The 16,432-nt window shown below is 46.8% G+C and overlaps 1 protein-coding gene across 1 annotated transcript in view; it reads left to right on the forward strand.

Moving 5' to 3' along the window:
• Positions 1-16,432, forward strand: part of GALNT16 (polypeptide N-acetylgalactosaminyltransferase 16) — a 128,224-nt gene that overhangs the window by 52,435 nt on the left and 59,357 nt on the right. Inside the window, exons 3-4 of the mRNA XM_066608491.1 lie at positions 651-749; positions 4,688-4,755. Of these exons, the coding sequence (XP_066464588.1) occupies positions 651-749; positions 4,688-4,755 (167 nt within the window). The remainder of the gene's footprint in view (positions 1-650; positions 750-4,687; positions 4,756-16,432) is intronic.

Genomic DNA, 16,432 nt, shown 5'->3' on the forward strand with positions numbered 1-16,432 from the left:
AACTGAAAAATAAGTAATGCAAAGATACTATATTTTTGTATAGATTATGTTTATATATAAGTTGCTAAATGTGAATATACCTACTAAACTTACTATAGATCATCCAAGACATGGCAACTCTATTTTTGATTCCATAATAACCCATTTTTGCAATTGTAGGTTATCTTCTCTAAAATTGACAAGATTTACATTTTATCTTTCATGATTTTTCACACTTTCTTCAGTTTACATGAGTTGTAAAGCAGCTATGTATTAAAAAATGCAACTGAGAACAGCCTGGCACAACATAAACAAGCAAAAAATTAGATAAAGTGATAAAAAGTATTGTCAAGCGCATAAGTATGTTTGCTTACTGATCATATTATTGGCTGAAAGTTGCAAATAACATACAGGCTGGTACTTCAAGCTTTTCTTTCAAGGTAACCCTTGCATTGTCTAGGGCAGCCTTTCTCAACTCTATTCTTCAAGTATCCCCAACAGGTCATGTTTTCAGGATTTCCTGGATATTGCAGGGGTAATGTAATTATTGTCAGTGTATCACGGTGTTCTCTCTCTAAGGTTATGTTCACACTTGGCAAATCGTATAGTCATTAGAGATTATTCTCGATCAATCTGCTTATAACCTGTTCTTGATTCTGTTTCTCTCCCAGATGCACCTCGGTACATTATGACAACGATCTCCCCTCCACTAGTGTAATTATAACTTTTCATAATGAAGCACGTTCTACTCTTCTGCGAACCATTAAAAGGTTGGTACTGGTTTTGAATAATATACCTTCAATTGTACAATATACAATTGTAATCCTACAGTGATAGCATTTTAGTGATGCTGGTTTTATTATGCAATGTGTAGAAATTGGTGGTCTGGTGTTACTTGCCCTTTAGTGATAATTAAGAAGAGTTGAGGTTTGAGTCCTATTGTGACAAAGAGAAAATGAAGTCTTGCTTAAAGCACTTTTACACTGAACAATTATTGTTCAAAACAATTGTTGGAGGGCACGTGTTACATGTTTTTAGACTAGGTTTAGGGATAGCTCAACTATGCAATAAATTATTATAGATAGCTAGGTGTTGAGACCGTCTTTAGTGGTTTGACAAAGACCTTTCTGACATCTCTAGCATTTGTCACAACTGTGATTGATGTATAATAAGCATAGCAGTTCATTGGAAGCTTATAATATGGCTGCTTTTATAGCGCCTCTATTAATTGACACCTTGTGCATCCCAGTAATAGTTGCCAACGTTATTTCCCCAAACATTGCATGCTGTGTGAATATGTTAGTAGCTAAAGACAATTGCCCTCATGTTATGTCTAGCAATATATATTTAGTTCTTTTATGGACTTGGTAAGGATTTAGTTTAGCCACCTATTCCTTTATTTTAAAGTGTCTTTCTCTGTTTTGAGCGCATATATGTCAATAAAGTATATAATTTTATACTATTCTCTTTTGGGAGGGTATAACCATTAGGCTATCTTTTTGCTTTTGGCAATATTTTGGATATAAAACAGCCAATGACCAAATGGTGAACGCTAAATCGCTCACTTTTTGTTTTATGCATGACAAAAAAATCATCGTTGGCTTGTTCACTAATCGTTCAGTTTAAATACAGATCGTTCAGTCGTTCGCATTCACTTTTATACAGTGAATGAAAATGACTGAACGAGTTCTCGTTTGAACGAGCCAGCAATGTATCTGCCTGTATAAACAGGCTGCACGAGAACGAACGAGCGCACTCTGTCATCGTTTGCTCATTCAAACGATAATAGTTTGGTGTAAATGGGCTCTTATTTTTTACAGGCTGTTCTGTCTAATGTATGATCATGCAGAGACCCTCGTTGCAGCCACTCTCCACTTTGAGGGTCGTGAACGAGGGGCTCGCATTCTTGTAATTCAAAATTAAAGTATTTGAAAAAAGGGGTTTTGTAAACTAGACAACTTTTTTCATTTTTCTCAGATGATGTCCTTTATTTGTAGGGCGGTCCCTGAAATGTTGGACATTTGACAACTGCAGTATAAATGAGCTGAAATCTCTCTGAAATGTTTGACTTGGAATTGAGTTTACATTCCTTTGCTGTGGATTAGCTCATGTCTGCATGGCAGAAATACCAATTCTATATCTGCCCTATTGGCTGTAAGATAAGGAAACGCTTATGCACCAGACCTTGCCGAATGACAGTGTGGTTCTTGTTCCACTAATATAGTGTAAAGTCCACTAGCTTTAAAGAGTCTTGCTTTCCTTAAAAAGATGATTAGTTGTAAATTGCATTCTTACCTCAACCACTTTGCTATGATCTGTCTTACAGCAACAGCAAACACTGCTAGACCGTTCTGACTTGACAGGCTGTCAGTGCTCATCTACCTGGGGACAACTTTGGTTGGCCTCCAGTTTTTTTTTGTGACCACTGCTGTATAATAACTGCATGGGCACAGGGCTCAGCAGCGCTATCTGGCACCTGCAGGGCTTTAATGCAGCCACTGTATAAAAACAAGAATCACAACATTTTAAGCAAGAAAATCCCTGGTAGGTCATTCACATAAACCATTTGGTTCATTTTTAGTATAACAAAGTTCAATATAAACTTCCTATAAATGTCATGGGACAAAATAGTAGCACAGGCCTATATCAAAGAACTCCATACAACTACTCTTACAAATAATATAAGCCAAATACTCCAAATAAGATATTGCCAAAGTTTATTACCTATTCATAATACGCAAAAGCACCATAAAACAAGAGCCATATACATGAATGATATGACAGGCCAATATAAGTACTATAGATGTGAAGTAAAGCTAGCAGAACAATATATAGCAGCATCTAATAAGAGAGAGCATATATAATATGACAATATACCTGAAAGTCACTAGTGAAATCCATAATGTATATGACATGAAGCAAAATATAACAAAGCAATACCAACCAATGTAATGGACTGCCCTGGGCCCCGACACGTCTTTCACCACCATTGAACCCTCGGAAGAAGCGGCAGCAAAATGCGCGATGAGGTGCAGGGCAGTCCATTACATTGGTTGGTATTTTGGTTGTTCTATGTTTCTTCATGTCTTATACATTATGGATTTCACTTACTTTCAGGTACACTGTTTTACTTAGACTCTTTGTCAAAAAATTCTCACCCCTAGTAGAAGTTCTTGTTTTGTTGCAAAACTCTGCATGCAGTTACATCAGATATGCAAATGATTAGGGTTGTGGTGTGATTAGATGAATGGTCTTGCCACCTGAGGCCCTTAAATTGGTTCTACTAATGGCCTATAAAAGGCTCTCAGATGCTACTTGTGTGTAGTGGACCTCTTTTTCCGTTTACGAGTATGTAGAGCTTGTTGACCGCTAGACGCCTCTATGGTGCCATCAAATAGATTTTGCCCAGTTCACAGAGTTTAAGAGGGGTCCATTATTGGAATGCGAGAAGCTGGATGGTCGTATTGACGAATTGACCACCATCTGGGCCGACTGTTAGGAGGTGTTGGTATCAGTGGACGTGTGAGTTCACACACACTGAGCTCATGATACCCTTGAACAGACCACCAGTAGGACATTTGGTCTCACGACACTCACTTTTTCTACTGTCTTTGACACCCACCATTGCCTCAGTTTGCAATAGTGTCGCGAACAACAAGACTAGACTGCTATGGAGTGCAACCAGGTTGTCTTAAGTGATGAATCCAGGTTTGATGATGGCCATGTTCATGTCTGGAGACCTAGGGATGAGCGCCTCGATCCTGCCTTTGTTGTGGAGCGGCACACTGCCCCCACTGCCGGTGTGATGGTCTGAAGGGTCAGCACATACAACAGTCGGTCACCCCTAGTAGTGGTACGTGGGACAATGAGAGCTCAGCGATATGTTCAGGTTCTGTATGGTATCCTGTAGCATATCAGGCCACAATTGCTGTAATTGAGCTTCTATATCATGCAAACTCATAGGCTGTTAAATTTGGCATCATAGATCGTCTCATACATGCTTTATTGGCAATGAATTAGGTGACCGGTGGTCACCGAAGTGTGGCAATGCTGTGGAGTCATTCCTGTGACATCCTTGTGTGTGCGGCTAAGCATTATCTATCAGGAAAATGCCACTTGGAAGCCGCCATGAGAGGAACACATGTGGCTGCAGGATATGTTCCTCTCATGGCGGCTAATTCATTGCCAATAAAGCATGTATGAGACGATCTATGATGCCAAATTTAACAGCCTATGAGTTTGCATGATCTAGAAGCTCAATTACAGCAATTGTGGCCTGATATGCTGCAGGATACCATACAGAACCTGTATGCCTCCATGCCCACCCATATCACATCTTGTATCCAAGCTAGAGGCTCCCATATTAGATGCTGCTATATATTGTTATGTTAGTTTTACTTCAGATGTGGTGCACAGTATATTGGCCTATCATGCTATTCATGTGTACGTCTTTTGTTTTATGGTGTTTTTATGTATTATGAATATGTTATAAACTTTAGGAATATCTTATTTGGACTATCCGGCTTATATTTTTTTTGAAGTAGTAGTTGGGAGTTCAATATAATTAAGCCCATAAGTGGAAAAAAATATTTTAAAACATCAGTGAATATCTTTCTAGTGTTGTATGTGACCGGGGACATTGGGGTACGTTCGACTCCACCTCCATCATATGGTACATCATTTATGAGACTCTTCTTTTCACTGACAGTGTTTTAATCCGGAGCCCTCCAAATTTAATCCAGGAGATAATTCTAGTGGATGACTACAGCACTGACCGTGAGTATTCCTTTAAATCGTATCTGTAATCTTATCTATTTCCAACCTTTCTCCTGTAATGCTGTACAGTGTGAGTGAGATGAGCTAATGCTGCCGTGTGAGTACAGAAGGTGTTATTCTCCACAGCAGATGGGAATTATTTATGGGTTTTGAAGATTTCAGAGTATAAATCCCATACAGACTCCAACTTCATTGGTATCCGGCACAGTATCCGTTGCCTGTTCTGTGGCGGGAGCACATTGGATGATGAACGCAGTCTTTTGCTGTTTCGCATTAAGCAAAACTTGTGATGTCCTATTACAAATCTTAGGACTATTTTAAAGTTCCTCTGATCATGTGATGAAGATGCCGTAAAGCCTCAGCGCATTTTCCATGGCTCCTTTCCCGTCACTTTCTCCTCCAGTAATCCTACTTTACAGTATATGATCAAAAATATGAGGATTCGTCACCGTTCAGGTTCAGGTGTTTCAGCCACATTCATTGCAGGTAGTGCTCCTTCACTCGGGCGTATGCGTATTTGTATGTGCCTCACGCTGCATTTTTACAGAACAATGCTTTTTTGTGCATATTTTACTGTACTTTTCCACCCTTAGGACATGTTCATTTTCACTCGGCAAACAAGATGCACCACTTGAAATGGCCAATTAGTTCCAGATGCGTTCTTTTTCCAGCAGAATTATGTAGTGTATTACACATTTCCTTGTGCATTAGCATACCCCCATTGACTTCTATGGGGACCTTTGCTACGCAAATGCTCAGAAAAATAGAATATGCTGTTGTTTTTTTTGCGCAACTGAAATGCACGCACAAAATATGGAAATATGAAAAAAAAAACATTTAAATCAATAGGTTATATTCACTGTGTTTTGCGCGTGCAAATACGCCCATGTTAAGTAGTCCTTGGATGCATAAAATCAAGCATACAGCCATGCAGTCTCCAAAGACCAACAATATTAGCAGTAGTATGGGTGTACTAAAGAGTTTATTAACATGGTGCTGTCATAGGATGCCAGCTTTGCCACAATGCACTTTACATACTGACTACCAAAATCTGTTCATAAAGAGGCTAAAAATTTACATTTTAATATTAGAGCCAAATTACTTTAAACATTAAAAAATAACTGTACTTGCCCTCATCAGTCCCGGCAATCCAGCACTGCAGCCCCGTGATTCTCCTGGTCTGTATTGATAGCGGATGTCAGGTAACTGCTCCCAGCCAATCGGATGCTGCAGTGTCACTGTTCCAAACTCCTGGCATCAAGGCATCCAGGATGTGTGCGCTGATGCTAGGAGAACAGATAGTGACACTGCAGCCTCTGATTGGCAGACAGTGGTCATGTGACTTCTGCTGTCAACACAGTCTCATGGAGCTGTAGTGTTAGATCAGCGAGGTTGGGGAGTGTAAGTACTGTTTGTTTTATTATTTTAAATCATTTAGATCTAATATTAAAAAGTTAATTTTTAACTGGACAATCCCAAACACAAAACTGCTGTGATTTTTTTTTTGTTTACTCAATTGCCTTTGAACTGCTGAATGACTCCTATGGGGTTTCTAGTGTTAAACTGGTGTGCAATACAGGGCTTTTATGACACAGAAAATCCCTCGCCTGCTGCTTCCAAAAAACAACATGACTCTTGTGTTTCATGGCACATGCAATTTAAGGCAGTGGAATTAACTGATGTCAGTTTATTGCATTTACTTGATTACTACATAGGATAAATTGCTCCACTGGACAGGCAAAGAATTATTCAGTTTGTGGTTTTACTAACATTGTGCATGTGACTGTGTGCCAAAAAGGTACTTTAATATTTAGTCATACATTAAGTTAAGAAGCTAACTGGAAAGAAAAGTTAAATGAAAGACTAGAAGCAATGGGATGGAACTGAAAGGGAGGAGACAGATTAGATATTAGAAAAAACTTTCTGACAGTGAGGGTGATCAATGAATAGAACAGGTTACCATGGGAGGTTGTGAGTTCTCCTTCAATGGAAGTGTTCAAACAGAGGCTGGACAAACATCTGTCTGGGATGATTTTGTGAATCCTGCACTGAGCAGGGGGTTGGACCCGATGACCCTGGAGGTCCCTAGATATGCATTGTACAGGGTGAAATTTAAAATTCTAATATCCATTTATAGTCTGAAGAATGGCTTTCCAAGGAAAGCAGATGTCTTCTGTCTACATTCAACCTTAACGTGAAGGTTGTCATAGAAATATAAAATTGCCCACTTGTTTGTGGCCAACTCAAATCTTTATTTCAAGGCCAGGACTGGATGGCTATCAATCTTGATATAATTACTTTTGAGAATACACATTAAAGTTGGCTGAACCAGCAGATTCCATTAGGATAAGCCAGAATCTAATGTGTATGAGGGCTGTCCAACAGCAGATATTGAAGGTATTGGGCATACTGAATTTCAACATTCTGGTTGTTTTAGATGCCTGAGAGATGGTCGATTTCAGCGAGTTCATCTTGGCTGATCTCCGCAAACATGCTTATGGAGGGGTTGGAAAAAATAGCTGTTAGCTAAACATAATATTTATGGCCAGTTTAAGCTTGGTGGTACAAAAAGGAATTATATCAGGAACTCAACTTTAGGTCATATTTGATTAATGTTAGAGATGAGCGAGCACCAAAATGCTCGGGTGCTCGTTACTCGGGATGAAAATTTCGCGATGCTCGAGGGTTCGTTTCGAATAACGAACCCCATTGAAGTCAATGGGCGACCCGAGCATTTTTGTATATCGCCGATGCTCGCTAAGGTTTTCATTTGTGAAAATCTGGGCCATTCAAGAAAGTGATGGGAACGACACAGCAACGGATAGGGCAGGCGAGGGGCTACATGTTGGGCTGCATCTCAAGTTCCCAGGTCCCACTATTAAGCCACAATAGCGGCAAGAGTGGGCCCCCCCCCCCCTCCCAACAACTTTTACTTCTGAAAAGCCCTCATTAGCAATGCATACCTTAGCTAAGCACCACACTACCTCTAACAAAGCACAATCACTTCCTGCATGACACTCCGCTGCCACTTCTCCTGGGTTACATGCTGCCCAACCCCCCCCCCCCCCCGCACGACCCAGTGTCCACAGCACACACCAAAGTGTCCCTGCGCAGCCTTCAGCTGCACTCATGCCACGCCACCCTCATGTCTATTTATAAGTGTGTCTCCATGAGGAGGAACCGCAGGCACACACTGCAGAGGGTTGGCACGGCTAGGCAGCGACCCTCTTTAAAAGGGGCAGGACGATAGCCCACAATGCTGTACAGAAGCAATGAGAAATATAATCCTGTGCCACCGCCATCAGGAGCTGCACACGTGGGCATAGCAATGGGGAACCTATGTGCCACACACTATTCATTCTGTCAAGGTGTCTGCATGCCCCAGTCAGACCGGGGTTTTTTATAAATAGCCACAGGCAAGTACAACTCCGCAATGGGAATTCCGTGTGCACCCACAGCATGGGTGGCTCCCTGGAACCCACCGGCTGTACATAAATGTATCCCATTGCAGTGCCCTGGACAGCAGAGCTAACGTCAGATTAAATGCAGGTGGGCTTTGGCCCACACTGCATGCCCCAGTCAGACTGGGGTTTTTTATAAGTAGACACAGGCAGGTACAACTCCCTATTGTGAAGTCCGTGTGGACGAACAGCATGGGTGGCTCCCTGGAACCCACCGGTGGTACATAAATATATCCTATTGCATTGCCCATCACAGCTGAGGTAATGTCATGTTTAATGCAGGTGGGCTTGGGCCCACACTGCATGCCCCAGTCAGACTGGGGTTCTTTAGAAGTGGACACATGCAGTTACAACTCCGTGTGGACCGACAGCATGGGTGGGTGCCAGGAAGCCACCGGCGGTACATAAATATATCCCATTGCAGTGCCCAGCACAGCTGAGGTAATGTCATGTTTAATGCAGGTGGGCTTGGGCCCACACTGCATGCCCCAGTTAGACTGGGGTTCTTTAGAAGTGGACACATGCAGTTACAACTCCGTGTGGACCGACAGCATGGGTGGGTGCCAGGAAGCCACCGGCGGTACATAAATATATCCCATTGCAGTGCCCAGCACAGCTGATGTAACGTCAGCTTTAATGCAGGTGGGCAAAAAATTAATTGGATTACACTGTAGGCGAGGGCCCAAAAAAATTGGTGTACCAACAGTACTAATGTACCTCAGAAAAATAGCCCATGCCCAACCTAGAGGTCAGGTGAAACCCATTAATCGCTTTGGTTAATGTGGCTTAAAGGAGATGTCCCGCGCCGAAACGGGTTTTTTTTTTTTTTAACCCCCCCCCCGTTCGGCGCGAGACAACCCCGATGCAGGGGTTAAAAAAACCACCCGCACAGCGCTTACCTGAATCCCGGCGGTCCGGCGTCTTCATACTCACCTGCTGAAGATGGCCGCCGGGATCTTCTACCTTCGTGGACCGCAGCTCTTCTGTGCGGTCCACTGCCGATTCCAGCCTCCTGATTGGCTGGAATCGGCACGTGACGGGGCGGAGCTACACGGAGCCGCTCTCTGGCACGAGCGGCTCCATAGAAGACTGCTGAAGACCCGGACTGCGCAAGCGCGGCTAATTTGGCCATCGGAGGCCAAAAATTAGTCGGCTCCATGGAGACGAGGACGCCAGCAACGGAGCAGGTAAGTATAAAACTTTTTATAACTTCTGTATGGCTCATAATTAATGCACAATGTACATTACAAAGTGCATTATTATGGCCATACAGAAGTGTATAGACCCACTTGCTGCCTCGGGACATCTCCTTTAATTGGTAACTAGGCCTGGAGGCAGCCCAGTTAAAATAAAAATTGGTTCAGGTGCAAGTTTCAACGCTTTAATGAGCATTGAAACGTATAAAAATTGTTTACAAAAATTATATGACTGAGCCTTGTGGGCCTAAGAAAAAATTGCCCGTTCGGCGTCATTACGTTAGGTTTCAGGAGGAGGAGGATGAATAGAATACACAGATTGATGAAGCTAAAAGGTCCCCATTTTTGATGGTGATAGAGAACGATGCTTCCATCCGCGGGTGCAGCCTACGTATTGCTTAGGTATCGCTGCTGTCTGCTGGTGGAGAAGAGAAGTCTGGGGAAATCCAGGCTTTGTTCATCTTGATGAGTGTAAGCCTGTCGGCACTGTCAGGTTGACAGGCGGGTACGCTTATCTGTGATGATTCCCCCAGCCGCACTAAACACCCTCTCTGACAAGACGCTAGCCGCAGGACAAGCAAGCACCTCCAGGGCATACAGCGCGAGTTCAGGCCACGTGTCCAGCTTCGACACCCAGTAGTTGTAGGGGGCAGAGGCGTCACGGAGGACGGTCGTGCGATCGGCTACGTACTCCTTCACCATCCTTTTACAGTGCTCCCGCCGACTCAGCCTTGACTGGGGAGCGGTGACACAGTCTTGCTAGGGAGCCAGAAAGCTGTCAAAGGCCTTAGAGAGTGTTACCCTGCCTGTGCTGTACATGCTGCCTGATCTCCGCGCCTCCCCTGCTACCTGGCCCTCGGAACTGCGCCTTCTGCCACTAGCGCTGTCGGATGGGAATTTTACCATCAGCTTGTCCGCCAGGGTCCTGTGGTATAGCATGACTTTCAAACACCTTTCCTCTTCGGGTTTGAGAGTGCAAAGGTTCTCCTTACACCGTAGGTCGAGCAGTGTGTACACCCAGTAATCCGTAGTGGCCAGAATGCGTGTAATGCGAGGGTCACGAGAAAGGCATCCTAACATGAAGTCAGCCATGTGTGCCAGGGTACCTGTACGCAACACATGGCTGTTCTCACTAGGAAGATCACTTTCAGGATCCTCCTCCTCCTCCTCCTCCTCCTCCTCAGGCCATACACGCTGAAAGGATGAAAGGCAAGCAGCATGGGTACCCTCAGCAGTGGGCCAAGCTGTCTCTTCCCCCTCCTCAACGCGCTGAGCTATAGACAGGAGGGTGCTATAATAATAATAATAATAATAATAATAATAATAATAATAATAATAATAATCTTTATTTGTAAAGCGCCAACATATTCCGCAGCGCTTACATAGACAGGGGATACAGAAAGACAAAAGTACAAACATTACAGAACCACAGTTACATAGTAATCAATTGATGGAAACAATAGGGGTGCGGGTCCTGCTCCAACGAGCTTACATACTACAAGTAATGGGGTGATACAGAAGGTAAAGGGGGCTGGAGATGTGCACTGTATGGCGAGGTGGAGAGTGAGGGATGCTATACACATAGATAATGGTCAGACATTTAGCCGTGTGACGGCAGAGACAGTATGACTGCAGGAGCGGTTTATGATGGCTAGCGGGGATTGCAGTCAGTAGGTCAGGGAGCATGTTATCAGGCGGAGTACAGATGGGTTTGTTTAGGGAATTCGGTATGCCTCCCTGAAGAGGTGCGTTTTTAGAGCACGCCTGAAGTTCTGCGAGTCCTGGATTGCTCGGGTAGCCTTTGGTAGTGCGTTCCAGAGGATCGGTGCTGCTCTGGAGAAGTCTTGGAGGCGGGAATGAGAAGTTCGAATTAAAGGGGAGCTCAATCTGGTTTCGTTAGCAGAGCGGAGAGCCCGGGCTGGTTGATGGATTGAGATGAGGGAGGCGATATAGGGGGGCGCTGCACTGTGGAGGGCTTTGTGGATGAAGGTGGCGAGTTTAAATTGAATTCTGTATTTAACGGGCAGCCAGTGCAGTGACCAGCACAGGGCAGAGGCGTCCGAGTAGCGGCTGGACAGGAAGATGAGCCTGGCTGCCGCATTCAGGATGGATTGGAGAGGGTAGAGTCTGGTGCAGGGGAGGCCGATCAGCAACGAGTTGCAATAATCAAGCCGGGAGTGGATGAGGGCAACAGTAAGCGTTTTTAGCGCGTCCACAGTGAGAAAAGAGCGGATTCTTGAGATGTTCTTGAGGTGCAGCTGACATGTTTGGGCCAGAGATTGGATGTAGGGGGTAAAAGAGAGATCAGAATCAAATATGACTCCAAGGCATCGGGCATGTTGTCTAGGAGTTATGGTGGTGCCACACACTGAGATGGAGATGTCAGGATGAGGGCGGTTAGTGGAGGGTGGAAATACCAGCAGGTCAGTTTTAGAGAGGTTTAGTTTTAGGTAGAGAGAGGACATGGTGTTAGAGACAGCGGACAGACAGTCAGTGATGTTTTGGAGTAAAGGTGCAGAGATGTCACGGGAAGAGGTGTATAGCTGGGTGTCATCTGCATACAGGTGGTATTGGAGGCCAAATCTCCTGATGGTTTGTCCAATAGGGGCTGTGTAGATAGAGAAAAGAAGGGGGCCGAGGACAGAGCCCTGGGGGACCCCAACAGCAAGGGGAAGAGGAGGGGAGGTAGAGCCAGCAAAGGAGACACTGAAAGAGCGGTCAGATAGGTAGGAAGAGAACCAGGAGAGGGCAGTGTCCTTTAGGCCAATGGAGCGTAGCATACTGAGGAGGAGATTGTGGTCAACAGTGTCAAATGCTGCGGAGAGGTCGAGGAGGATCAGTAGGGAGTAATCGCCCCTCGATTTGGCTGTCAGTAGGTCATTCGATACCCTTGTAAGGGCAGTTTCTGTCGAGTGTTGAGGTCGAAAGCCAGACTGTAGGGGGTCTAGGAGAGAGTGCTCTGATAGGTAGCTTACAAGGCGGGAGTAAACCAGCCGTTCTAGTAGTTTGGAGATGAAGGGGAGGTTTGAGATGGGTCGGTAGTTGGCAGCATCAGTCGCGTCCAGAGTCGGTTTCTTTAGCAGTGGGGATATGATGGCGTGTTTGAAAGAAGAGGGAAAGATGCCAGAGGTCAGAGAGAGGTTGAATATAGTGGTGAGATGGGAGATGACCACTGGGGAGAAGGAACGGAGGAGGTGTGAGGGGAGGGGGTCGCTAGCGCAGGTGGTGGGGCGAGCAGAGAAGAGCAATTTGGATACTTCTTCCTCTGTCGCTGGTCTGAGTACTGACAGTGAGCAGGAGCTAGATGCAGTGCTGAGAAGACTAGGGTCAGGGCTAGTCTGGGATTGGGAAGTTATTTCCTGACGAATGTCATCAGTTTTCTTTTTGAAGTAAGCAGCCAGCTCTTCGGCACTGAGATCCGTCACCGGGGGCTGTGGTTTAGGGCTGAGAAGGGAGTGAAAAGTATCAGAGCCGTTTTAGGGTGCTCTGACTATCCAGCAACATACTGTCTTCCCCCGCCTCTGTTTCCGAGCGCAAAGCGTCTGCCTTTATGCTTTGCAGGGAACTTCTAAAGAGGCATAGCAGAGGAATGGTGACGCTAATGATTGCAGCATCCCCGCTCACCATCTGGGTAGACTCCTCAAAGTTTCCAAGGACCTGGCAGATGTCTGCCAACCAGGCCCACTCTTCTGTAAAGAATTGAGGAGGCTGACTCCCACTGCGCCGCCCATGTTGGAGTTGGTATTCCACTATAGCTCTACGCTGCTCATAGAGCCTGGCCAACATGTGGAGCGTAGAGTTCCACCGTGTGGGCACGTCGCACAGCAGTCGGTGCACTGGCAGATTAAACCGATGTTGCAGGGTGGCAGCGTCCATGTGGGACTTGCGGAAATGTGCGCAGAGCCGGCGCACCTTTCCGAGCAGGTCTGACAAGCGTGGGTAGCTTTTCAGAAAGCGCTGAACCACCAAATTAAAGACGTGGGCCAGGCATGGCACGTGCGTGAGGCTGCCGAGCTCCAGAGCCGCCACCAGGTTACGGCCGTTGTCACACACGACCATGCCCGGTTGGAGGCTCAGCGGCGCAAGCCAGCGGTCGGTCTGCTCTGTCAGACCCTGCAGCAGTTCGTGGGCCGTGTGCCTCTTCTCTCCTAAGCTGAGTAGTTTCAGCACGGCCTGCTGACGCTTGCCCACCGCTGTGCTGCCACGCCGCGCGACACTGACAGCTGGCGACGTGCTTCTGCTGCTGACACATCTTGATTGTGAGACAGAGGTTGCGTTGGAGGAGGAGGAGGAGGAGGAGGGTGGTTTAGTGGAGGAAGCATACACCGCCGCAGATACCAGCACCGAGCTGGGGCCCGCAATTCTGGGGGTGGGTAGGACGTGAGCGGTCCCAGGCTCTGACTCTGTCCCAGCCTCCACTAAATTCACCCAATGTGCCGTCAGGGAGATATAGTGGCCCTGCCCGCCTGTGCTTGTCCACGTGTCCGTTGTTAAGTGGACCTTGGCAGTAACCGCGTTGGTGAGGGCGCGTACAATGTTGCGGGAGACGTGGTCGTGCAGGGCTGGGACGGCACATCGGGAAAAGTAGTGGCGACTGGGAACTGAGTAGCGCGGGGCCGCCGCCGCCATCATACCTTTGAAACCCTCCGTTTCCACAACCCTATACGGCAGCATCTCCAGGCTGATAAATTTGGCTATGTGCACGTTTAACGCTTGAGCGTGCGGGTGCTTGGCGGCGTACTTGCGCTTGCGCGCCAACACTTGCGCTAGCGACGGCTGGACGGTGCGCTGAGAGACATTGGTGGATGGGGCCGAGGACAGCGGAGGTGAGGGTGTGGGTGCAGGCCAGGAGACGGTAGTGCCTGTGTCCTGAGAGGGGGGTTGGATCTCAGTGGCAGGTTGGGGCACAGGGGGAGAGGCAGCGGTGCAAACCGGAGGCGGTGAACGGCCTTCGTCCCACCTTGTGGGGTGCTTGGCCATCATATGTCTGCGCATGCTGGTGGTGGTGGCTCCCCGGCTGATCTTGGCGCGACAAAGGTTGCACACCACTGTTCGTCGGTCGTCTGCACTCTGTGAAAAACTGCCAGACCTTTGAGCACCTCGGCCTCTGCAGGGTGGCATGGCGCGAGGGGGCGCTTTGGGAAACAATTGGTGGATTATTCGGTCTGGCCCTGCCTCTACCCCTGGCCACCGCACTGCCTCTTCCAACCTGCCCTGCTGCTGCACTTGCCTCCCCCTCTGAAGACCTGTCCTCAGTAGGCGTAGCAAACCAGGTGGGGTCAGTCACCTCATCGTCCTGCTGCTCTTCCTCCGAATCCTCTGTGTGCTCCTCCCTCGGACTTACTCCAATTACTACTACTACCTGAGTGATAGACAACTGTGTCTCATCGTCATCGTCCTCCTCACCCACTGAAAGCTCTTGAGACAGTTGCCGGAAGTCCCCAGCCTCCCCAACCCGGGAACTTTCCAAAGGTTGGGCATCGGTCACGACAAACTCCGCCAGTGGGAGAGGATTCGGAACCATTGCTGCCCATTCTGGGCAGGGGCCCGAGTCTGCCTGCTCCTCAGAATGTGTCATTGTAATGGAGTGAGGAGGCTGGGAGGAAGGAGGAGCAGCAGCCAGAGGATTCAGAGTTGCAGCAGTGGATGGCGCAGAATTCTGGGTGGTCGATAGATTGCTGGATGCACTTTCTGCCATCAACGACAGGACCTGCTCACACTGCTCATTTTCTAATCAAGGTCTACCGCGTGGACCCATTAATTGTGAGATGAATGTGGGGACGCCAGAAACGTGCCTCTCTCCTAATCCCGCAGCAGTCGGCTGCGATACACCTGGATCAGGAGCTCGGCCTGTGCCCACACCCTGACTTGGGCCTCCACGTCCTCTAGGCCTACCCCTACCCCTCAGCATGGTGTATTACCATTAGTGCAGAAACAGAACGCTGTAATTAAATGTGCCGCTTATTGGCCTGTGGTTGGAGGCTGACTTCGCTTACGGAACGCACAGCAGAGCCAGGAAAGAATTTTGCGCAAGCCTGCTGTAACACTTAGCTGGCTGCGTATTAATTAGAACTACTACCCCCAACAGAGACGCAGTACACTCAGGACGGTCACAGGCAGCCCAAATAGAATGTTTTTTCACAAATTTTTTTGGAAATGCCCACTGCCTATATACGCAGTATATCTCTTTCACTGTCCCTGGCTCACCACTACTGGCCCTGGACTATGTAAAATTACTGCAGACTGTTTCCCTCTGGACAGGATGACAGCGGTGATGTGTAACGCACAGCAGAGCCAGGAAAGAATTTTGCGGAAGCCTACTGTAACACTTAGCTGGCTGCGTATTAATTAGGACTACTACCCCCAGCAGAGACGCAGTACACTCAGGACGGTCACAGGCAGCCCAAATAGAATGTTTTTTCACAAATTTTTTTGGAAAAGCCCACTGCCTATATACACAGTATATCTCTTTCACTGTCCCTGCCTCACCACTACTGGCCCTGGACTATGTAAAATTACTGCAGACTGAGGACGCAATGCTCTGCACGGCCGATATACAAAAAAAAAAAAAAAAAATGTGCAACACTGTAAAAAGCAGCCTCAACAGTACTGCACACAGTCAGATGTGGCCCTAAGAAGGACCGTTGGGGTTCTTGAAGCCTAAAATCACTCCTAACACTCTCCCTATAGCAGCTCCACCATCAGCAGCACTTTCCCTGAGCTATGTCAGAATGCATCTGTGGCGAGCCGCGGGAGGGGCCGATTTATATACTCGGGTGACACCTGATCTCGCCAGCCACTCACTGCAGGGGGGTGGTATGGGGCTTGAACGTCGCATGGGGGAATTTGTAATGCCTTCCCTGTCTTTCTATTGGCCAGAAAAGCGCGCTAACGTCTCAGAGATGAAAGTGAAAGTAACTCGAACATCGCGTGGTGCTCGCCTCTAGTAACGAGCATCTCGAACACGCTAATACTCGAACGAGTATCAAGCTCGGACGAGTACGTTCGCTCATCTCTAAT

The sequence above is a fragment of the Eleutherodactylus coqui genome, chromosome 6 (genome assembly GCF_035609145.1).
Source record: "Eleutherodactylus coqui strain aEleCoq1 chromosome 6, aEleCoq1.hap1, whole genome shotgun sequence".
Taxonomy (NCBI): Eukaryota; Metazoa; Chordata; class Amphibia; order Anura; family Eleutherodactylidae; genus Eleutherodactylus; species Eleutherodactylus coqui.